The following is a 24937-nucleotide window of genomic DNA, read 5'->3' as shown; positions in this document are numbered from 1 at the left end:
GTCCGTGTGTCACGGCGCGCTTAGCCCGCTGCCTGCGGACTAAGGCGGTATTGTGGGATCCGAGGGTGGTGATAGCTATCCTTTTTTTTTTTTTCTTTTCCTCTTAAGAAGTTTATGCGTTATAAAACCGCTTGTTGCCTTTACCAGACAAATTCACCTAGTTGTTGGTTGTACCAGTTGTTTGTGGCAAGCCTTTTACCTGTTATCTGCACAGTTGCCAGTTGTTGACACTTAGACCGTAGATTGTTAAAACTGTGTTATGTTGTTCCTCTGAGTCATTCCTGTGGCTCTGCTGGGCGGGACTCGCACCTTTGGGGGATAGAAAGCTTCACCTCCCTCACAACCCACTGAGCAGGAGAAGACACACCACCCTCATCCAAGAGATGCTGACAAATTTCCAGCTAGACCTGCATGGACTTTCATTAGATGTGTGCATTAAGATCCTTAGGTAGAAAACACTCATTTTGCAACAATTTTCAACCGGTCACTAATAATCCATGCAAGAGCTACACCAATGGTCTGGAAGCACCTCTTTGTCAAATTTTTACACCATCTCCTCTCTGATTTTTTACTGATAACGTTTTTAAAGAACGCTACCTTGATATGCAACAAAGGCTGTACTTCACAGTGAAATGACTAGCTCGTTCTTGAAAATCCTGTTCTTTTTGCTCTATTCCTGCTTCATGCACTAAAAGACAGCCCCAAAAGTAGGAGGTGAATGTGTTAAGAATCATTAAGATAACAAAACTCTTGAAGCGTTCTCAGAAGTCAAATTGCAGTAATAAATTTTTTGTGTCTACATGGGTTGAGGACACATCAGACTACCTAATGTTTATTTATTCACATTTTCTAAAACACCTTGTTATTTAAAACCAAAATTTTTAAATTAACCTCTGGGAGCTGCGAATCTTTTACAATCAGATATAACAAATCTGAGAAACTGAATTAATAAAGACAAAGGCAACAGTCTTAGCAAGTAAATTCTAAGCTCAGAAGAAGGACATCCGGTTGTTACCACCTGAAAACTTACTTGCTTAACAGAGACATTTGAATGAAGTGGTGGAAAAATCCACCAAAACAGACAAGAAACCAATAAAGCACTGAAGCTAATGACTGTCAGCAGAAATCTCTTAAGACGTTACATTTGTATGTAATATATATAAATATTTACATGTTTATAACCCTTGAAATATTTGAAACACTTTTTAATATTCAGTAAAGTATGATACTGTTTGATATTAGACACTAATAATAGCTCACAAATCAAAATAAGCAGCTACACTGGCAAATAGACAGTTATCATAGGATCCTAGAATGGTTTGGGTTGGAAGGGACCTCAAAACTCATCTAGTTCCACCCCCCTGCTATGGGCAGGGACACCCTCCACTAGACCAGGTTGCCCAAAGCCCCATCCAACCTTGCCTTGAACACTTGATTGTTACAAACTTCAATTATCATCCAGCTTAGGTAAAAATTACTGCTTTAAAGATGGCAAGTGCTAAGTAATAACAATACAAAATAAAAAGCTAAATCACAGATTTGGCCTTATCCTTGGGAATAAGGACAGCAACAAGAGTCCTGGTAAGGAATAACTAATTCTTCATCCGCCTTGTGGAACAAGTCTCTGCTCTATTTCCAGTGGACAGATGCAGCTTTCTGAAACCATCCTTAAACGTACCGTTTCAGTTGGGCCGTCAGAGAAGAGAGTATGCACAACATGGACATCAAAATGACAGTGTCGGAGAGGAAGCATGTTGGCTGGGGCCCACGTGGAAGTTCAAGCCACCATGGCCTTGATGTTCTTGTTCGTAGCCAAGCAGACAACCTCTGCCTTCAAGCCTGCGAATCCCATGTTTTTCATAAGCACTGGACTCAACTAAAAAAAAAATCAAATTTAACTATTAAAAGACAGGCTTCGGTTAAATGCTAACTAGTTGCATCACTAGTACTAAAAGCTCGCTGTGGCTTCCCCTGCCAGAACTTCCAAATAAACTAAGCAAACCTGCTTATAATAGCAGGAAGAAATCAGATCTTTCCAAACGTTGAGGCTCAGCCAAATGCATCCCAGAGTCCTGTGTTGCCATGAACTAGCCAACCGTCATTTGAACTGAGGCTGGAGCTGGTTTCCACATTGCTTTGTTTATATTGACTGCATTTATGATGCCTCAGAAGTTGCCAGTAAAATATTTATTTAGCAGTTAAAACGTTCTGCAAATGATTTTGCTGTCCCAAAAGATAAATATTTCTCAGCATGCTAAAATGATACATTGATGTTTTTGTTAAGGAAATTGCATGTTGATAAAATTTTCTCAGATTACACTTTGTCGTTCCTTTGTATTTGAAGTGGCCACATTAATTTTTTTGTGATATTTATTGTAATTGTAAATTGCACTGAGATTAGAAACATTAAACTTACCATAAAATGAAACACATTTCAAGTATTTCCGAGTCATCTATTTAAGGGCTTGAGGACACTTTTGATCCTTCAGGTGGATGGAAGTGCTCTAAGCTCACAGGACAGGGATCCAACACAAACCAGAATTCCACTTGAAACTCTCTGGGAGCCACTTTTTTCTTTTTCCTCCTTTTTTTTTTTCTTCTCTCTTTCCTTCTTTTCTAATACGCTACTATCCAGCACCACTTTGGGGTGTCTCTGCACTGCAAAATTTCAGTCTGATTGTGAGGTTCATAGCAGATTAGAAATGTATACAGGCCATTAAATAAAAATAGGCACTGCACTGTCATCTTCACTCCTTCCATCTGCTTCTTTTAACCTCCAAACAACATTCACATCCATGGTTTCGGTTGAGCTTACCAGCTTGAGGCAACAGTATTATTTCTCTAGACAAGGCCAAGCACTTGCAAACGTTTCTCCAGATCACCAGTATTTCCATTAAATGCTGAGGTCTTTGTGCCTGCTCCCAGAGTACACTGTATTGCTGTGAAAAATTTCACTACAGGATGCAAACACAATCTCAGTGCAGCAGCATGGCTCCTAAATCCAGCTTCTACCATTGCTTCGCTGTTGAGCAGCCTCAGCCTTGTTGGCCAATGTCCCAAACCCAGCCCTCCCCGTGGGAAATCTCTGCAAGGGTCAATGGCAGTCTGTGCTCCGAGACATGTGGGCGCAAACCCTCTGCAGGTGAGGTCTTCATGTATAAATTGCAAACAGACGGTGGAACAAGACCACCTTTCTGCCACCTTCTGTGGTGGCATTACTTGGCCCTGTCATACATTTCAGCTTCTAGGCCGGTTTGTGCTATCAAAAATTCTCCCTGCAGTTTTAATACACATGGTCTCCACTTCACTGTGTGTAATGCTATTGCACGTGGTTAAAAAGTCTCTGTACCTCCACCCAGACCTAACCCCAGATTGAAATCTCCAGGTGCAACACAGGAACTCTTCTGGGTTTAGCATCTGCATTAATCAAGTAAACTCTGATTTTTGGCCACTCCTGTATTAGGCATTAATAAAATGGGACATGTGAAGAGCAATAGAAAACCAGATGTCTTTCCTCTTTCTAATATGAAGGAAGCTAACTTCAGCTTTTCCAAGTATCTGCTGAGGTAGTGTGGCTTACCAAGGACAGGAGGTATGCTTGTTTGAACAGGCTCAGTGCTGCCTCTGCTACAGAAATAGTCTCCAAGCAGCTTCATACCTGGCAAGTGATCCAGAGACCCGTAGATGGAATTCTGAAAAACTCTTACACCACACGTAAACAAACAGAAATGTGTTCTTATCAAGCACAAATATCCACATATTGCTAAATAAAACATCTTTAGTTTGCCTCTCAGATTGCTGAGGTAAGTCCACTGTTTCCACCTTGATTTTAACTTCTAATAAATACTGTGAAAAGGAATTTAGGAATTAGTTTTCAGTGTACTCAGTTGCCGTTGTTACATTACCCCTGCTGCTGCAAGAAAACCATTTTTTGTGTGTGTGCCTGAGTGTCCATGGAGGGGGTAGGGAAACGTAGGAAAAGCATGCATAATATACAAATAAGGAAAAGTAAAACTGTCCTTATATATTATTTCTTCAGTTCTTATTCCAAGAATTTTGTTTGTCTTCATACTTTGAAAAGAAATTACATTTATTTTGGATAAGGGCTAAGATTTTTGTGTTAAAATCTGGTAGGTAAAATCTTAGGCTCATTAAAACCCATGACAAAACTGGAATTAACTTCAAGGATGCTAGTACACTACCCGATAAAAAAATCAGTGTCATAGGTCTGCAAGGGTTGTTTTTATTACACACACACACACACAAAAAAAGTACTTGGATTTCACAAATACATGTGATGAGACTACATCTTCATTTTGTAAGCTTAAAAATTTGGTTAAGGTTTTGCTACTATTATTTACAGTTCTTCCTTATTTTCTTTTACATAGGTGGACTTTCTTTTTAGTTATTTTCAAATATTCAGCTGTATTACCGGTATATGCATTCCTGGCACAGGCCAGCAAGTAATCTCTCTATCCAAATCATGATACTATATAAAGTATCAGTGTCAACTGGAACTGATCCTCAGTTACACCTTCTGAGAAAAATCAGCCTGAACATGTAACCTGAATGCAGTCAGAATATATTTGCAGGGAGCACAGGATACTGCCGGATCCCAGAGTCCACTTCCACTCAAAACAGTGCCAGCCCATCAGTCAACAAGAAAAATATTCTGCTTTGCTAAAATCTCCCATCTTCCTCACCAGTCTTTTAATGCATCATATTACCTAGGTTTAAAATAAAAACCTTTTCCATCATTTGGATGTAGAGTTTTTCATACTCATCTATGCAAGAAACTCTTTTCTCCCCTCTTTTCTCCCTTTTGTGGTTTTTTTTTTGGTGTCATTTGACTTTAGAGAACATCTCTGAAGTCATTGGGAATCTACAGGGACAGAAACAAACATTAGACACATAGGAAAAAGTTCTCATTCTAGCCGTTTTCAGTCCAATATTTTTAAAAGTTCAATACAAACTTTTCAATACCTAACCTTGACATCAATGAATTCCAGCTCTTAAAATGTACAGTTAATTAAAAGAAATCAAAACCAGCTTTATAAACGAACAGGGTTGCAACCGCAACCTCTGAAGAGGCTTCCACCCTTTCCTCTGCAAGGCACAGATCCATCGCCCAGCCAGCACATGAACCATAGTCTTGCAGAGTAAAACATTTTGGTCTCTTCCACGGGAATTAAAGTGAAAATTCCTCCGGTCATCAGCAAGCCTGACAGTGCTCTGAATCAAAGCTAACCATTAGAGGGCAACCTGATTACATGAGCAAGGGTTATTCTAGCACAAGGACTGGGTTTCACTCCAAAACCCCTGATACAAGGGATTTAAGATACCAGGGACGGACATGGATTTACAGCCAGAACTCTGAAAAGGCTCTCATAAAATATATGGAAGAACACAAGCTAGAACGTCCATGCTAGCAGTTCTTGCTCTAAAAAGCACCGTACATGTCTATGTAGTCACTGATGCTCTTCACTTAGAAATTAAACCCACCACATCTTAAACCAAAGAGTGTGATGAACCTCAGTACAGCCCAATGGCTACGACTGAGATGCAGGGAAGGCAGAAAAAGGCTGAGGGAAACAATGAGAGCGCTCCATAAAGCAAAGAGTTGAATGGGGAAAAAGAAAAGAGGCCGTTATCTTTGTGAAAGCATACCACCTAAGTATATCAAATGAAATTATCAGGTGGCAAGTTAAAAAAGCAAACAACAGGAAGTAGTTCTTCACGTATTGCACAGATAACAGAACTTGTTGCCAGACAAGCTGGCATATACCAAGGACAACTTGGCTGAAAATTAAATGTAAGAAATGCCTACCAGAGGCTAATACACATACCCGCTTCTGCCTCAGGAAATCCTTGAGCAACAAATGACTGTAAAGTGCAACTGCTAGAGAGAAGAGCATCCCTATTTGCTTACCCCTTTTTATACCTTTCTCTAGGCTTACTGCTGACCTCTATCAAATGTAGGTCATGGTTAAAGCTGAACCAGTACTGCAATCCTCACAGTCTTAGGAAATTCAGCTTTCTCACTGTCATCCTCCTCTGTGAGTAAATATTGTTCTTCACAGAGATGTGGTGAGGGTGGGGGCACCAAAACCTGGTTCCTTCAGTGCACGCTGACATCATTAAGGATTGAAGTGAAGGCGGGAGAGTGTAAATTCCCTGGAGTTATCTCGTTACGCATCTTCTGATTATTCAAGTGGTTCTTCATCACATGGCAACTCTTAAGGGTGCAGCGTGAAACTAGAGGGATCAGAATATAACAAATAAGATTCTGCCAGACCCAGATCAAGAACTTGGGAGGGAAAATTACTTCTGAATAGGAATGAACAGGGTGAAACCTGTATTCATGCCATTCTAGACCAGTTATTATTTCTGACCCTCGTTTTTCTTTACAAAATCAGTGGATAGAAGGATCCAGGATGAAACCCACAGCCCTTTCCTGGGAAGAGAAGTCCCATCTCCCAGGTACAGCAGCTCTATTTATAAAATCTTTGACTCTGGAAATTACGCTTTGCCTTGAAGCTTTCATCTACATTGAATGCAGTAACAGAATGTATATTGGACAGAATTTGTGGACACTCAAGGACACATTTACCACGAATACACTAATAAAAATATCATCAGGAAAACACACCTGGAAAATGTGAGATATGTAAACGTAAGGTCAAAGAAGTGAATTCTTGTAGAGTGCATATATCCAAGCCTAAGAAAACAGGGTGGGTTTTTCATTTTAGTAGGGCAGAAAACACAAATATGTGCCAGTCTTTGACCCAGTTTTGGGTACCACCAATTATGGGCTCTCTGGTTATGAAGGTAGTATTTTCTTATCCAACCCAAACATGACTATTCCAAATTCATATAGGGATAGCATCTCCACTGGAGTTTGTCTCATCTCAGAGAAGACACTGTGAGGGAATGCGCAGAATCAAAAACTTTAGTTACAGAGAAATATCTTTTCTTCCTAATTTCTTTTTTCCAGACCCAACCAACAGATCACATCACAATATGGTTACAAAAAGCCCTGTCAGGATGTCGTCTGCTTTTATAAATCCCTTCATAAAAAATAAGGATTGCAACGCAAGAGAAAGAACACAATGGGATGACCATACCCATCCGACATTGCAACACTCAGAAATGTGGATGCTGGTCTATGACTGGACCTCCTAAGTACTAACATAGTATAAATATACCCTAAAAATACACTAGGACTGGTTTAGAGAGTTCAAGACAATACAGAGGCTCTTTTTTTTCCCCCCTGTAGATGTTTCTGAGCAGCATTTCCATGTGCATCCTTGTTAAGTGCAATCCAATAGGCTACATGCTTTTATCGACTGGAGGCTACAAGAGGCTCACAGCGAAGAGATCACAAAAATCTCTCCCTTACCTGAATGACAATCTGCTTTTCATTCTGAAAAACATCCTCTTCTGAACTAATAATTAAGCATCATTTCAAGACCTAAAAACTATGTCATACAACATACTAAAAGGCTCTCCTGGAAAAATAAAGATCAATGGGTAGAAGGAAAGCACAGTAATTTCAAAACTAGGTATATATAAAACTCTGCTTGCATAATCACGCAAAGCAAGGAAACAAGCAAATGCCTTTTATGTGTTCAGAGGCCTGGAAAACAGAAAACATCACCCTTTTTGAGAGGAGGAATTTGCGAGTCTGTGGAGGAGACAGTCGGTATGACTTTCTGACCGCGCAAATGCCACAAACACACTTGCCAATACTACAGCTTTTGGCGGCAGACCATCACTCTTACACTGCATCTGCAGCTTCTTTGGCCATACGTTCAGCATTTCTGGACACCCAGAAGCTCAGCGGAAGCGCGCAAGACTACTCGTACAATGCACACTCAGTGGGTCCGCACCTCCTGGATCCCTCGGGCTGTGTTTGCACTGTAAACACGGTGAAAGCACAAGGCAATTCTGGAAATCCAGAGCAGGAATTATAGCAGCCACTCTTTTATTGAATTTTAAGCATTAGGAATACAGGCACGAGATCCTCGTAGAAAAACCTATGGAAGTTTTGCCAGGTATTTCCTGTTCCATTAGGGGTAAGAGAGCAGCAAAACTAACTGGAAATTATCTGTATCAAGGCAGCTGAAACGTGGCTGATCGATGCCATGCGCTGTCTCTGGAGCACATCGCCCAACAGCGCTTGCCTTACCGAGCTTTCCAAATTTTAACAAACTACATCCTTTTGAAACCCAATACTCTTTCCTGAGTCCTGCTCACACGGAGCCTGTTCTCACACTGAAAATACAAACTTTGGTTAAAATCACACTTTGTGAAAACTGTTGCAAATTCCTTAACCTCCCCCAAGAGAATGAGTTCTTTGGGACCACGGGGAGAGATCTTGACTTGCAGAGCTCATCCCTGAGCGGTGGAACACACTTCTTCAACCTTTGGGTATTGCTTGTGCTTGCTGGAAATGAAAGAGTTAAAGTACACACTACTTACTTTCTACCCACAAGCCAGTGAAGGCTACAGACCACTAATTTATGTGTTTATCTAAAGCTTCTGATGTTCTTTGTATTTTTTGAAGGGTTTTGTTTTTGTTTTTTTTCAAACTAGTCTGTGTTTTTCCCTTTAAGGATATAAAAGTTAAATCCGGTGGGCTTAGCTGCAATTTACACACTGGTAAGTGTAAAGCACTGGCATTTACAAGCCTTCTGTCCCATACACACATACATTACAGCTTAGCCAAAAATCTGCAAATATTCATTAAAATTCAGAAGCAAATTCAGCCATATTTACAGCTGCTTCACATTTGCTTTCTGCAAATATTTGAGCACTTGTACTTTACTAGTACAAATACTAGTGAATACGGAATTTTAATTTCAAATAACCACTGAGCTTACCATGGTATGTTCGGTTATTACATGCGTGGTCCGTACACTAACACTTACCCAGTGAGAAACGCCATCCGACCAGGAAACAAGCAGTACTCTGTGACTTCTACAGTTAACAGTACAAAATCTGAATATGAAATACTTCCACACTCATTAACGTGGAAATTTCACGGCACACCACAGAATTTAAAAAAAAACACCTTACGGTGCCCTTTAAACCTTACCTATGGCAGTAATAAGCCTCAAAGGGCTAAAATGAGAGGAGGGTCTGAACATCTGCAAGGACTGGCACAAAAATCCAGCATTTTGCATTGACTGAACGGGCCCTGTGAGAATTTCTGGTTAAGAAACAGGAACATTCAGCAAACCAACTCTCACTTTTACAGAACGGAGAAGAGGACAAGATACGCAAACGATTCTTTTTTTAAAACGTCTATTAAAAGGTATTTTACACAAGATGTTATTCACTTCCATACTTCAGCAAATAATATGAATAAGAGAGAACATCTTTAAAATTATTTGGGGTTTATATGAAATTCTTAAATACTTGTGTTAATCTTTAGTAAATACCTCAGAAAGTATACCTAGCAGCATTAATTGGGTGGAATCCCTCTAAGGCCTTGTAGTCAGAGAAGGAAAAAGCCTGTTAGCTCAAGCTGAACAGCCAGCTTCTCCCCCACAGACCTTCCCGTGGTGAAAATAAACTCATATTTTGGGAGTACCTTCCTTGCCAGCCAAAGTCAGACTTACATTTTGCCGAGATCTTCTGCCATATGTAGATTTATGCCCAGAACACTTCCCTGACACAATATTCACACTATGCAAAGTGCGAGTTTGGGAGGTTGAGGACTGTAATTCACGTAAGACTGCCCAGCATAGTGCTTGGGGGTCTCTTCTCCTAGTTACGGTAACGTTGGGTCTTCAGAACGACGTCAGAGTTCCTAGGACATGCAGTTTGCAGTGTGTGAATAACTACTAGCACATCTGCCTATTCTCTTCAGGGCTCTGTTTACCCTTTATTTTCTTTATCCTCATGGAATGTCGCTGAGGTCCGGGGATCCTGCACGAGCAAGTTGTCAGGCTAGCAGTTACGAAATATCAGGCTGGAAACAGTTGTCATAAATTAATGGGTTTTGCTTAGTTTTTCACTGCAAGTCATGCCTGAGTAACTTTTGAGTATGAATGAAAAAGACATCGTGCTTTAGGCATATCTGTGCTTGAACTCAGCAGGCAATCTCTTTAACATTAACTCAAGGGTTTCCTCCTTGAATGGTACCCTCCATTTAAATATAATCCGCTAACTTCAATATCTATTCAGAGAGTGAATGTACACTGCCTAACAGTCTTTAAATTAACTGGCTGGGGGAAAAGAATGTGTTGAAAAATGAAATCTTGTCATTGCAGCTAATACTCTAACCTTAGACACAAATCAATCTTCTTTTATTCATTCGCCTGATATGCCATTTCAATTTCGGAAAGTTTCCACATTCCCATCCTAAAAAAATATGTTTTAGAAACGCCACAAGCTTATTTTGCGGTTTGTTAATATAGGTACAGTATAAACAATGGATTTGAGGATCTTGCAGAGGAAGAACCCATTTTATACATAATCATGTTTTAATGGACTCTGTTTGTAAACTGATGAACCCGTACAAGACTGCAACTGTGACTTTTTCCATCAACACAGAGCTGCATGGATAAGAGCATGTATTTTTAAAGTATGCTACAAAAACCGCTGCCTACTGACACAACGGTCATCACCAATTTCATTAAAGGTAACCATCTATATCCTGGAGCCTTGATTCTGGCAAATTTCCTATAGATTTCATGGAAAAGTTTAGCCAAGCAGAGATTATATTATCAAGAGCTGTGCTAGCATGTTTAATGCGAACTTGCCCTGAACTTCATTTACTTATTACTTGGCCAAATTTCATAGAGTAAGGCACTCAATATTTAGATTTTTATCTACCATGCAAGTCAGCTGAAACAACCAAATGCGTAATGACCTCAATCCAACATTTTGGGTTAAGACAAACATCTAATAACTACCTCACATGCTGGTTAATGATTTTTAGAGAATTTGACTGAACTCAATCGGTCATATTGATCCCTTCATTATATTTTTATCCAAAATGGTGATAAAAAGTCCCAGATAGATGTTAACTTTCTTTTCCCCACATCCAAGAAGGCCTAACCCACCCCAGCTTCAGCTCAGCACGCACACATGGTGCTAGGTGGTGTATTTTATCAGTACTCAAGGGGTACAGGCTGCAGCCACGTGAGGCAACCCCCTCCAACCGCCCTGCATACCCTCACAATGCCCTGCATCCCACGTCCCGCTCCTCCATCCTTCCCACATCCCCCTCCAGCCTCCCCACCCATCATCCCCACATCCCCACTCCTCCATCCTCCCTGCATCCTTCCATATTCCCCCATCCACTCCACATCCCCCTCTCTCCTCCCTGTGGCCCCTCACACCCCCCTCTCATCCCACCCCCCAACTCCTCCACCTTCCCCACATCGCCCTCTGCCTGCCCCCATCGTCCCTCCATCCCCACACACACGCCTCCCCTGCATCTTCCCCTCACAACCCTCGACATCTCTCAATACTTTCCCCCATCGACCCTGCATCCCCCTCCATCCTTCCCGTGTCCCCTCAAAACCCCCACATCCCACCCCATCCTCCCTGCATCCCCCACCTGACCTCCCCGCATGCCCCCTCACACCCCTCAATATTCACCCCCCTCCACCCCGCATCCCCCCACATACCCTTGCATCCTCTCACATCCCCACTCCTCCATCCTCCCCTCATCCCTCCATCCTCCCCACAACCCCCCCACCCTCTTGCATTCTTCCACATCCCCCTCCATCCTCCCATCACAAGCCTCCGCATCCCTCCATACTCCCCCATCCAACCCCCACATCCTCCCTCCCCCCAAAACCCCTGGAGGAGGAAGAGCAGCACCAAGACCGTGCTTTGGGGTTTTAAGTGGGGGGTGCCTACAAGGACCAATTTTTGCTTTCAGAAGGGCACAGCAGACCTCCGCTTGCCTCACAGGTGCGGATCAGGGAATCAGGGCAAGGCCGCTGCCCCCGAGCAGCGGGGCACCCCCTCACAAGCACCGGCACAGTGTCCAGTCCTCTCCCGCCAGAGCAAGTGCTCCTGTGCTTTTACCTCAGAATAAACCCAGTGTCATTAATCTTAAAATCCTCTGGCTCCATGGAGCTATTTTTAAATTGACATTGATGTAAAAGCAGAACCTTTCTCACGTTTCCCTGAAATGCTTCATAAAAAGGGAATTTAGGATGTTTGAATTGGAAACTCACCTAAATGGATTTTTGTTAAGAAAACCGTCATAACGTTTGCCGATTAACTGTGACCCGATTAGCATTCAAACATGGGAAGAACCCACTTTCGGAGCCGCTTTTCCAGCTTTCAATCTACGCCCTTCTACTTTATTTACAGAGAAAACATATGCTGTTTTACCTGTACTGGTGTAATTAAAATGGTAGATTTCCCCAGCGTGGATGCATTTCTGCCAGAATAAATGTGTTGTACCAATACAGCTTATTTATGTACAGCAGAGAGAAGAAACATCAGCTATATGAGCTACATGTATACTTTACTGGCCCCGGAATTATGCAGCACTGGCAAACAGCCCCTGGGGCAGGGGGCAGCGTTTCTGGCAGCCGTGCTTTGGGGTGCTGCGGAGAGTGATCATCCCCGCAGGCAGAACAGAGCTCCGAGGAGAAATCACGGCGCTGAACAAAGTCATCCGTATCTTCTCCAGGGCTCCTGTCAGGCATCTCTGACCGCCTGGGCTGCCACAGCTCTACAGCTGAAGCATTGTGGATATGGGTATCGCCCACCGTAGCCTAACAGCATCGATACCGTTTCATTATATAGCTGTAAACGGTCATTAGAAAATGTAACAATTATACTGCATTAACATATTAACCATCGGCACCAAACCCATGCGTGCTGAGGCCTGTTGTCATTTCCTCATGGTGGCTCACCGACCAGCGAAGGTTATTGATGCTGGTTGAGATGAGCCCTTGAAGCCCTGTTTGTAAACGCACTTGGATGTTACTGGGTTATTATGTGTTTGGGAGGGCTGGCACTAACAGCTGGCCGCACTCGCCTTTGCTTCTCAGGCAGAAGGATCCCTCTGCCCCTGGCTCCGAGCTGCTCTCACTGAGGTACGATGCCACACCAGCCAGCCCAGTGGGCAGCCTACCCTGTGGCACGGGGAAATTTAACAGAAAATAACATAGAAACTCATTAAAAGAGAAAATAGCTTACATTAAAAAAAAAGTCTTTTACAAGGAAAAAAACCCAACACTCAAACAAAACACTTGTCAGGTATATGAAGTCAATGACTTCTAGCAGATTTCGCATCCGACTGAGAGGACTTTGGGTTTTATTAGCACCGGTGACAAAGCGGGGGGGAGCTCCTGCTGTAAACAGCTTCTTCCGAAGCGAAAGTTTGTCATTAAAGTCGTTACTACTAAAAACTGTTTCGAGGCAAGCGGCTCCAAACATGGAGCCCGTTAATGTCGAGGTCAGGGTACGCTGCTGGAGGTACAGGCTTTTCATTCCCAGCGTGTTTACACGTCCAAAATACACTTCTTGCCGCTTGCTCACACGCGGCGGGAGCGCACCCCGGGCTGGCTCGTCCGCGTACCCCGGGGGGGGGAGCGGGGTGCCCGGCGCCTGCTCCCGCCTGCTCGGGGCCGGACAGCCGTCTCCCACCTGGATTTATTCCGCTGGAGGGAAACGCCGAGTGGCAGATGGCAGAACGGGGCCGAAGAGCCCAGGGACACTCCGCTCCGCTGAGATCCCCACGGTCAGCCCCACGCAGGAGCTGGCTCTCGGGCGGCTGCTAACGAGCGTGGGAAGGCTCCCCCGAGCGCCCGCCGGGGCTTTTGCTGCCGTGGGCCAGCAGAGGACAAAAAATAATAATAATTCCTGCGGATGCTGCGGGGAAGCGCGAAGGGGCCGATGCACGACCCCCGCAGTAGACGCCCCTGCGCTGCCCGGCCCGCGGCCGGAGCGCAATCCCGCCCGGCGCTCCCGGGAACCGGGGCGATGCGGTGCGAGGTGCGGTGAGCGAGCGGGACCGGCCCGGGGACGCGCTGCGCGTTCAGCCCGGCGAGCCGCGGGGAGCCCCAGCCCAGGCCCCGGCTCGGCGGAAAACACTCTCCCCGAGTCCGCCTAAACCCGTCCTGCTTTTCTCTCTCGCTGTCCGGGAGAAAAAAAAAAATACAATAAAATAACTTTCCTTATTTAATGCCTTTATGGTCTGTGAAAAATAATCACTTTACGGTCTGCGAAAAATAATCACTTGTCCGCCACTTACTCAAACGTGAAAAGAAAATATTAACATTATATCCTGAGCGCGATAGTAATAACCGAAGCCTAGCTATGTCCAAATCTCTGTTTAACACTGGTGATGGACACAGCTTGTCATTCTGTTAATTTAGGTTAATGCACCAGCGAATCCACCTTTTAATTATAAACGGCTGCTGTTTTCACGTGCGCTGAAGTTGTTAGCCTGCAACCTAACCAGAAACAATAGCCAGAAGATGAAACAAAGGAGTGACGAAGTCAAACACCCACCGTGCCCGGCCCGCGCCGAGGGACCCCGCAGCCCACCCGGGCTCTGCCCGGCCCCTCCACCCGCGACACCACCGCCTTCCCCCTTCCCGACGGTAATCTTGTCCCCAGGTTAAATAAAACATTTCAAACCAATTATTTGTTTGAATATATATGTCATTTTAGTGTAACAATATGAGCTTTGCTTCCTGTTTACTCAGCAATGGCCGTATCCTGTGCTTACAAACACTCCATCGCTCATCCCGGGAGTTTATTTAACCTGGGATGGAGGAACCCACCCCCGGGCATCCCCCGGGCATCCGCCGGGCCGGGGCAGCGGGGAACCCGCCGGCCCCCCGCTCACCTCCGCACCCCGGCGCCTCCCTGCAGCAGGTCCGGACCCCTCGGAGTGCCGGCAAACGAGAAATACTGGGAAAACTAGGGAACGCCGTGTCAGGAACGGTTGACCGACTGCAGCGCAGATTGATCTCTTCACCGGCGGCAGGCTCGGAGCGGGGAGGCTGGGGGCTGGGTTTAATTAAAGCCCGTAAATGCTGTCAGCGCGGCTCCCTTCCCGCCGGGGACCTGCCACTAGCGAGGGACGGAGGCGTTACCGAAAGCCGGCTTCTCTGCGGGGCTCTGCCGGCTTGGAGACGGACCCGCGTCCCGGCACCCCCGGGGGCTGCCGCTACCGCCGGGAGAGCGCCCGGGGAACGACCGACGGGTGGGAAGATGATGCTAATTACCACCTTTAATTGGGAGGCCCGCGTAATTAGCGCCCGCGCAGCAGGGGCTGAGCCCAGGCCTGCGGCCCTGCCAAGAGCTGCTCCGCCGCTCCGCTCCCAGCCGCGCAAGCAACGCGCCCGCGCTGCCTCCGGGCCCGCTCCCCTTCGCTCGCTCGCTGCCTCTCGCCGTTTCCTGCGGTGCTTCTGTTTTTTAGCAGGACGGCGGTAATTGCATGTCTCGGTAGATGCTCTATAATTTGATATCTCGATGGAAAATGTACAGCAGGGACTCGGGGAAAACAAACAACAACAAAAGTAAGAAAAAAAAAAAAAAAAGCAAAGCGACACGATTTCGTGCTACGTCGCAGCGCTTCACACAGAGCCCCGGCGGGGCGCCGGGCACGGAGCGGCCGGGCCTTCCCCTCTGCCGGGCCCTGCAGCGGCGGGCGGCCCGGTGCGGGACCGGCCGGCACCCGGCGGTGGAAGTTCCGGTGCTGCGGGTTGGAAACGATTTGCTCGGGCCGCTCGCTGCCCTGTGCTGTCAGACCTGCTGCAGCCTGCCCCAACCGCGCTTAAAACAAAACAAAACAAAAGCACCATTTAGGATGCGCAGTCGGAATGGAATTAACTTATTTGACAGCAATCAACGTATCTTTTAAATGCGAAAGCATCCAAATTTGCCCGAGCTAAGGTTTTTGCTTCTCCCGGCCGCCGGCAGGCCGAGCCGTCAAGGGAAAGCGAGAGGAGAATCCGCCCCGGTACCGCGCTCGGTTCTGCCTGCGAGCTTGGATTTGCATGTCTAACCTGCCTCGGTGGGGGGAAAAAAATGAAAAAGCATTACATTACTCAGAGCAATAGTTCATAAAATACTTTATTGAAATAAAGTAAATATCTTCGCATTAATAAAACTGATCATAAAATGCAGTTTTCGAATAACTAGGGGCACCACAGGGTTTTAGAGAGCGAGTAGATGTGGAAGATGGGATCCAGTGTCCTCCTGGCCCCTCCGGGCCGTCGCACAACACAGGCGTCCGTGGCGCAGCGCTCCGCGGGCGCGGAGAGGAGCGGGGGGGGGGGGGAGGGGAGGGGAGGGGAGGAAGACGGGGACGCGACCGACCAAGATGCCCAATTCACCGGAGACCGAAGGCGACCGTGACCACTAACCGTGCTGTCCCCCATCATCCCAGTGCGGGGCCGGCAGCGGGCTCGGCGGGCAGCGCCCGGAGGGGGCGACCGGGGCCGGCGGCGGCGGGGCCGGGCGCTCACCCTCACTCCTCCTGGCTGACCTCGGCCGGCGAGCCCAGGCTCTCGGGGGGCTTCTCGGCGTCGCGGGCTCGCTCCTGCTCCGAGAGCTGCTCGCTGCTGGGGATGGAGTTCTTCTTGGGGCGGCCCTTGGGCTTGGTGGGGGACTCCAGGCCGCCTCCCTGCAACACCTGCGAGGCGGGGAGGGGGCAGAGGAGGGGGGCACCTCGGTAAAACCGTGCTGCCATCAGCAGCCCGGGGCAGGAGGAACCTCCATCTCCTCCGTCCACCGGAGCAAAGCACCGCGCCCGGGCCGCAGCCGGGGGAGCAGTCGGGGGAGCAGCCGCGGCTGCCGGTGCGGCTCGTACCGACCTGCCGCCGATCGCCCCCCGCACCCGGGGGCCGAGCTGCAAAGCCGGGCGGGCTCGGACCGAGGGGAGGTCCGGTGTGGGCCCAGGCGATGCTGGCCTTAAAGACCGGGAGCATGTATATTGGGGTTTTGGGGGTTTTTTTCATTATTAATATTTTTTGGCCAGGGCCAGCATGCAGAAGGACGAGCCGCGGGGCAGCGCTCGGTACCCCGGCGGGGCGCGGACCCGGCGCGCAGAAGGGGCGGACTCGGGCACTTACTATTTTCTTCCATTTCATGCGCCTGTTCTGGTACCAGGTTTTCACCTGGAGCTGGCTGAGCCCCAGCGATTCGGCCAGGTCTATTCTGCGGGCGAGAGAGAGAGAGGCGGTGAGCCCCGGCAGCTTTCGTCTCGGCTGGCATCTTTCCTCCTTTTTCAGGAAAAACAAGCCCCCATCCCATCCGGCCCGGCCCGGCCCCGCTCCGGAGGGTCAGGCATCGCCTACCTGTCGGGCGTAGAGAGGTATTTCTGCTTCTCGAAGCGCTTCTCCAGCCCCATGAGCTGCAGCTCGGTGAAGACGGTGCGGCTGCGGCGGCCCTTCTTGGCCTTGCTGCCCGGCTCCGGGGGGCCCGGCTCCAGCTTGCCGCGGAGGTGCAGCTCCAGCGGGAGATGGGGCGAGGCGGAGCCGCCCTGCAGCCCCGAGCCGGCGGCCAGCAGCGCCGAGCCCAGCCCCGAGCAGCCCAAGGGAGCCAGCGGGAACTTGAACACGGCGGCCGGCTCCGCCTTCAGCACCGCTGCGGGAGAGAGGGGCCGTCAGCGCCGGGCAGACCCCGGCCCGGCCCGCGGGGACCCCCGGGGCTGTAGGGTGCCTCGGTTTCCCCGGGGATCAGACCCTGCGAGGAACCCCGGGCCCTTCTCCTTCCTTCTTTCTCGGCAACGACGCAGCGAGGCGGAGCGGAGGCCCCCGGGGCCGGCGGGGTGCGGGACCCCCGGGGCGGGGGTCGGGGCCGGCCCTGCCCGGGTCCCTCCGGCTCCGCCGCCTCCGCGGCACAGGGTCACGTTTTACCCTTCAACCGGCAGCTGCTAATTACGGAACGACTTTGGGGGGTTTGCAAGTGGAAATAGTTTCAATCCACCGAGAAGCGTTCCCCTCCAGTGCCACCCAACAGCTACCGGGGCCGCTGCAGCCCCGGCGGGTCGGGCACCGTCCCGGGTCTCTCTCCCGAGCAGTTTTCAGGACATTTTCGACCGGGGAACAGTTTGTATCCCTCCCGGTGAACCGGAGCCCCACGATTTCCCTAGGAAGACGCCCCAGAGATAGGACAGGGAGACTTTCCAAAGGGAGCGGGCCCATCCCGGAGGATGCCGCTGCAGACACGCTCGGGCCGCTCCCGGCCCCAGCCGCGGCCGCGCAGCCTCTCCGCTCCCCGGCGGGCTGGAGCTGCTGCCCGCCCCGGCTCGGCTCGGTTCCTCCGGCCCGGCCCGGCCGTCGCTTCCCGGCGCCACCGCTCCGGGCCCCGCGGTGGTCCCAGACCCGGCAAAAATCAGGGCGGCCGGTGCTCTGCTCCCGCCGGGCCGGGCGAGAGGGGCTGCGGTCCTGCCTGCCCTCCCCGCCGGGAGCACGGCCGGTGGCGTGAAAAGGACTTGTAGAGGAGTCTCTGCGGGCTCCCACTCACTCCTCGGCCTAAGCCGAAGTTGTGTTGTTGAAGCAAATACACGCCTCGCTGCCTTGCAGGGCCCGATCCTGCTCCCGCTGAACCCGGCGGGAGCTGGGCCGTGAGGGCTATAAAGAGCCCTTTATCCGGTCCGCTATTTGAAATAGTTCTGCCCATCTAGAAAATAATACTAATTTCCAGATATTCTGATATATACTGCTCCCTTGGTATGGGGTTTGGCGCTTTCCTCTTTCTCTTTTAAAAGGAGAACAAGAATTTGGGATCGTCCTATTCCGTTCGTTTCCACGGATAAAGAGCGACGTCTCCGCAGACTAAGATGGCTTAGGAAATGAAAGCTTTCGCAATCACATATTGAATTCTGGCGTTTAAAATGTATTAAATATTGGCGTTTAAAAAAAAAAAAAGCAACCAACAACTATGTTGTTAATACACTGCATTTATCCTAGATACTATATCAGATTGTATAGCGCACGCTGGCTCCCTCTTTAAGTAAATATATATGAAAATGTTATGTATAATAATATGTATACTATCTATATGTCGGGCTTCCAGCTAAATCCGTGTCCGCAGAGCACCGTGCCGCCTCTTGCAGCCGTACAGACATATACCCCACTGCGTAGGCTCCAGCAATTCACACCTCATCCAAAAACACGAAAAAAAACCAAACCCCCCCCAAAAACCCCGCTCAAACAACAACGGTCTCCCCGTGAAATTCAATGGCCGTTCTGTGCTGGCGGCCTGGGAGCCGTAAAGCCGCTTTCTTCATTTTAGGCCCCAAATACTCGCCAGGCTCCGGGCTGGGAGCCTCCCGCGGCACGGCGAGGGGATGCGCACGGCCGGCACAGCCCGGCGGCTACTTTTTTCGGCAAAATTCGCGAGGTTTTCTTCAAGGGGATCGGCTCTAAAACGCGCTCGAGTACATCAGAGGGAAATGCCGCCCCGCTCCCGCAGCCCGCTCCCCCACACACCCGCGGGACCACTCGGGGCGAACACGGGGGTTTCCCCCGCCGCCCCCCCCCCCCCCCCCGGGACGTACCGAGGTGGTTGTGGTAGGGCCGGGCGGAGAGCAGCGCCTGCACCCCGAACTTGAGCAGCTCCCCGGCCGGCGCGGCCCCCTTGGCGTCCGGGGGGTCGGTGAGGATCTCCTCGATCATGAAGCTGCGGTAGCGGTGCGAGCGGTGGTCGGGGAAGGCTTCGGCCGGGAAGTAGTGCGCGGCCCCCAGCTCCAGCGGGTGCTGCATCCTCGCCGCCGTCCGGGGCGGGGGGGGGGGGGGGGGGGGGGGGAAGCCCCGGCCGCCGGGGCCGCCGGGCCGCCCTAGCGCAGCCCCCCGGCCGGTGCTGCTGGCAGCCGGGCAGCGGGGCGCCCCGCGGGGGCTCTGCCCATCGCCCCGCCGCCCCCTACCCTGCCCCTGCCCCTACGGGCCGGGCCCGGCGCGGCCCCCCCAGCGCGAGTGGCCCGGGAGCGCCCTGAGCAGCGCGGCGGGCCGGAGCCGTTACCGCCGCATGCACATGGGGCGCGGCACCGGGGAGCGTCTCTCCGCCCCGGGACGGCGGGCAGCGGCCTATTATACCGCCGGCCCCGGCGGGGCTGTCAGCGCTGCGGGGGAGGGCGCGGGAGGGGCTGCGGAGGAAGGAAGGGGCCGGGGCGGGCGAGTACCTGGAAGCGAGAGGTTACAGCAGAGCATTTGATCCCCTGCCATATAAAGCAAATTAGCCGTTCTGCCCGCCGCGGGAGAGCAGACACCCAAACAAGAGCGGGCCCCTTCGGAGCGCGGCCTTGGCACCGTCGCCATCCCCATCCTCGTCCCCGTCCCCGTCGCCATCCCCCTCCCCGTCCCCATTCCCATTCCCATCCCCATTCCCATCTCCGGCCCTGTCCCCATCCCCATCCCCATTCCCATTCCCATTCCCATTCCTATTCCCATCCCCATCCCCGTCCCCGTCCTCATCCTCATCCTCATTCTCATCCTCATCCTCATCCTCATCCTCATCCTCGTCCTCGTCCCCGTCCCCGTCCCCATCCCCGTCCCCATCCCCATCCCCATCCCCATCTCCATCCCCGTCCCCATCCCCGTCCCCATCCCCGTCCCCGTCCCCGGGGCTGGTGGGGGAGCCGCGGCTCTGGGGCGCGCCCGGCCGGAGAGGACACGGAGCCACCCCCGGGGACCGCCCCGCCACCTGCCCGGGCCGCCCGCCCCCAGGGCCGGCTCCCCTCGGGGGACCAGCCCCGCAGCCCCGGCCGCGGACCCGCACGTCCCCCCCCGGCAGGGAAAAGCTGCCGCCCGCGGCACCGCCGTCGGCTCGGAGCCCTCGGGGCAGCCCCGGGGCGGTGGCCGGGGGGAGCCGGGGCCGGGGGGAGCCGCGCTGCCGGTCTGGGCTCGGGGCTGCCCGTCGAGGGGGCCCGGCCCTACGCCCTGGGCTCCGGGCTCCCTCCGGGCCTCAGCCAAAAGCTAAACCGAGCTGGTCAGGCAACGACACACACCGCGAAGCGCAGCACTTCTCTTGCCTTTCGTAGCCTTTTCACGAATATTTTGCTCGGTACAACGGGATTCGTTTAATTCCCCTTTAGCCCGTGTCACGCAAGACAGCAGATAATTAATCAGCGATTTCTACTCATTACTGACGTACTTCGTGCAGGATTTACGCGCGCGAGTCCCAACGCTCGTACTCCCGCTCAGAGACGTGGGCACCCGCGGATGAGCGGGGAGGTGATTTTGGCGAAGCCCCGGCAGCCCGGCCGGCGGGGTGCCCGCGGCCCGGAGAGCCCGGCCGCGGCCGCGGGGTGGTTTTCAGCTGGGCTCGGACCCCTCCCCACGGCGGGAGCGGCACCGGACACGCGGGACCGCGCGTCGATCATTTCCACGGGAGGTATACCACGGACTCAGCACAGCGGCTGGCCTTGCGACGGAGCTGGTGGCCCACGCAAGAGGCACGGGCGTCGGGTTCATCCCCGGGGGCAGGGGAGCTCAGCCTCCGTCTTTATGGTTTTCGGCCAAAAAAAAAAAAAAAAAAGGGATTTCGGCGCGTCTTCTCGGGGCTGGCGAGGGGTCTGCGGAGGATGCGCGGGGGCGTGCGGAGCCCCCGGCGGGATCTTGCCCGGCCCCGCACGGCGAGCAGCGAGGCAGGACGGGCCCGCCACGGCGGTCACCCGCGGATGCCTTCTTCTCACGGGGAGACGTGTCCCAGCCGCGGCGCAAGCGGCACTCCGCGGCCGTAGGGGGCCGGGGGTCCGGCGGCTCCCCCCGCTGTCCCGACCCCGGGCTCCCCGCGCTGTCCCGGCTCCAGCGCTTCTCGCCGGGCCCCTCGCCGCGGTCCCCGTCCGGCAACACGCGTGGGGGGACCCGCAGCCAGCGACCAACCTCGCGGGTGTCCTTTGCACCCGGAGGGAGATGCACAGGTCCGGGCTGCTGGGACCCTCGGAGGATCGGGACGCCCGGGCCCGTATTTTTAATTAAATCGCGACGGAAGGGATACGTGGAGGCGTTTAAGGAACTGTCGCGGACACGAGGCCGAGCTGCCTGCTCTCGCCAGCGCTATTTAAATCCTGCTGTCCCGACGTTCCACCGGGCTACTCTACCACTGCATTCGACGAACCCGAGGTGTTTCTTGAATTAATTTATGCTCTGTACTTCCACTGCCTTCCCAGATAACCTGTTCCATATGTTTACTGCCACTTGTACGGAGCAGAGCCGCACGGGCTGTTCTGGTTTCTCCACGTTTCTCCGTGCCCCTCGCTCGGTGAAACCCTAAGGAGCCGAAAAGCACCTCGGTAGCTCGCCCCGCTCCTCCTGCTGCCCTGGCTGCTGTCATTTATCCGAACGTCACCCTCAGTGTTCCCACCGCCAACGAGTTAGCGAAACACGACGAAGCGGTGGCCCGGTTCGGGTGGGAGCGGTCCCCTCCCGCCCTGAGCGGACACGGGCGTGGGGCAGCGGCAGGGACCGGCAGCGCTGAGCCCACGGAGATGCTGCGCGGCCCCGGGGCCTCCCATTCCCCCCCGCCCGGAAATCTCTGGGCGGCAGCATCCCTATGCACACCTGCCCGGGGAGCCCTAACAGAGGTGAAGGGGGCCCCGAAAATCGGGATAAAACCCCTCCCAGTTTCCTTACGTGGCTTTTTGTCCGCCCATCTTTTGTCCATCTTCTCTATTTAGATCACAAGGTATTTTCATGACAAGGTACTGATTTCTAACCGCCGAGGCAAAGGAGGCCTCCGGAGCTATTGTAACAAATAACGAGAAGAATAATTATGAGTAAAGTGAGAAGAATTTGGGCCACGTTCAAGCGAGCAGACAAATCCACATCGGGTTGTTTAAACAACCTCACCTCCGAGACTAGCACACTCATAAACAAACAGTACGCGTAAAATAAATTTCCAGCTCCCTCCCTCAAAGCACACACCTTGACTTTTTTTTTTTAATTATTATTATGATTCTTTAAAATAAAATAAACCGCACGACTAATTGTAAATATTTATCCCCATCTCTGAAGAGGTTAGGTTCGGTGCAGTGCAGAGCTGGTATCATTTCTCAGCATACGGAATTACCTTTGATAATTTAAGGTTTTATATACCTTGTCAAATATCTGCCCCGAGGCCGCTTATGTGAGCAGCCGCAGCCAGGCCTCAGGATCACACCCGGGAAACATCCCCGGAGCAGGCCTACAGCCCCCAGGTTCATTTAAAAAAATAATAAATAAATAAATAAAAAATTTAACGTTTATGGAAAACGCTTCTATTGTGAGATTTTGATGCTGCGCTGTAAGAAAGGAAGGGCGAGCTTCACCATCCAGCTGCGCTCCCACTCACCAATCTAAAATCGTTGCAAAGCAAATCCTACAGCTAAAAGCACATCAGTCGATATATTTTTTTTTTTAAATTGTGACCCTTACGTTGCCTGAAATTGTCTGAATTTCCCGCGTTCTTACAGAGCACCTAGACCCGCGCTCTTATTTTGCATCGATCCGCCCGGCAGATCCAGTCCTGAGCGGTTCGCACACCCGCGCGCTTATGAACCGCATCACTGCAGAGGGGAAGTTCTGCAAAAGGCGCGGGGTTTGGGGAGGGACGGGAGGGACAAGCTGCAGGCCCCAAATTTGATACACGGATTTTCCCGGCCGCTGGAAGGGAATCACCTTTCTCCGCGAAAATGCTCCTCATTTAACGAGTGGGGTTTTTTCGCTTGCACCAGGGACGGACTTTATATAACTGTTAGAAACATAGACTGTTTCTAGAGATACTTATTTTAAAAGAATTTTATACAATTGTACGTAACTAGTTTCGGAAACTATCAATACATCTACCCCATTCAGAGGCTCTTCTAATCTTCCTTTCATATAAAAGTGGAGCGCATTTTTAAAGGCTTATTTTTACACTTCGGCTATCTCGATAGATGTCTCTGTTTTGGTCGGGCGACTCAGAAAAGGATGACAGTTCAGCTGGTACAAATTTTGCTGTGAAGAAAGAAACAAGTTCACCCGGTAATTTAAAATTCTTCCCCGGGGTAGGAGTACTTTTGCTTCGCTGATTAATTACCATTTTGACGGGAAGAAGAGTTTTACCGAATTTTTGCACGTTACCGGCCCCTCGCTCAAGTTCCCGGCGTTCTCCAAGCTCGAGCAACTGTAACGCGAAAAATAATGCGATTCAACCTCTTTGCTCCCTGCGTCCCTCAGGAAACATCCCGAGCGGGAAAACATTTTTTTTTTTTTTCTTCCCCCCCCCCCCCCGAAAGGGGAGCAAACGGCCCCCGGGCTCGCAAGCCTCGCCGGTGCGATCCCAAAGCCGAGCGCCGCCGCCGTTAAGGCGCGCACCGCTCCCGTTAACCCCTCGGACGGGGCTCCGGGCAGGAGGAGAGCGCAGCTACGAGGTGTCCCGCCGGAGTCGCGCCTTGCCCAGGAGCAGGAGGGTCCCTGCGGGGGACGGGGGGGCCCGGCGGTGCCGTCCCGCCGCGCTGCTCCCAGCAGCCGCGCCCCCCACCCTGAGCGATCTGTGCGTTAATTAAGTGCTTTTTGTATCACAGCTCTCGAGGCTTTTTAAACCCAAACGCTTCTCTGTTTTTCCAACATCACCTTTTTAAAAAATCTGAGAAAATGCTTCCCGCCCCCCCCCTTCCCGCCCCGTGCCCGCTGCAGCCGAGGGGGGGGGACCCCCGGTCCCCGAAGCCCGCCCCGGGCAGGGTTACCCGGGCCGCAGGGCTCTGCAGCTGCAGGAAAGTGGGGGTGACCCTCATGCCATTGCGGGAACATCATCCCCGCAGCCCCTGCCCTTCCCACGGCTGCAGGGTGTCCGAGGAGGGGAATTAGTCACAGTCATCTCCGGCTCGCTCACTTCTCGTGGCACTTAATATTCAGGAAATCCACAAAGTGGTACGAAGAGAGTGGAAAACGTGACATCACAGGCTAATTGGGAAGGAGCATTAGTGCTGAGGGAATAGCTCAGTCCTGAGTAATACATTATGTTTAATGGCTGAGTAAAG

At 51.1% G+C, this 24937-nt stretch overlaps 1 protein-coding gene across 1 annotated transcript; it reads right to left on the bottom strand.

The window, feature by feature from the left end:
- Positions 1–16135: 16135 nt before the first annotated feature.
- On the bottom strand, positions 16136–19891 carry BARX1 (BARX homeobox 1). Its single transcript, XM_054838280.1, has 4 exons — positions 19499–19891; positions 17292–17580; positions 17067–17151; positions 16136–16627 (listed from the first exon to the last, which is right to left on the bottom strand). The coding sequence occupies exons 1-4, from the start codon at positions 19701–19703 to the stop codon at positions 16463–16465; spliced, it is 744 nt and encodes a 247-aa protein (XP_054694255.1). The 5' UTR covers positions 19704–19891; the 3' UTR covers positions 16136–16462.
- Positions 19892–24937: the final 5046 nt, after the last annotated feature.

This window comes from Grus americana, chromosome 11, assembly GCF_028858705.1.
Source record: "Grus americana isolate bGruAme1 chromosome 11, bGruAme1.mat, whole genome shotgun sequence".
NCBI lineage: Eukaryota > Metazoa > Chordata > Aves > Gruiformes > Gruidae > Grus > Grus americana.
The sequence above is the reverse complement of the archived record's forward strand: the minus strand, read 5'-3'. Positions and strand labels throughout refer to the sequence as shown.

Coding starts and splice junctions, on each gene's coding strand:
- BARX1 (XM_054838280.1), bottom strand. CDS start 19,703: ATGCAGCACCCGCTGGAGCTGGGGGCCGCGCACTACTTCCCGGCCGAA. Junction 17,581..19,498: donor GCCCTACCACAACCACCTCG/GTACGTCCCGGG, acceptor TCTCTCCCGCAG/CGGTGCTGAAGGCGGAGCCG. Junction 16,628..17,066: donor GCATGAAATGGAAGAAAATA/GTAAGTGCCCGA, acceptor CCCGCCTCGCAG/GTGTTGCAGGGAGGCGGCCT.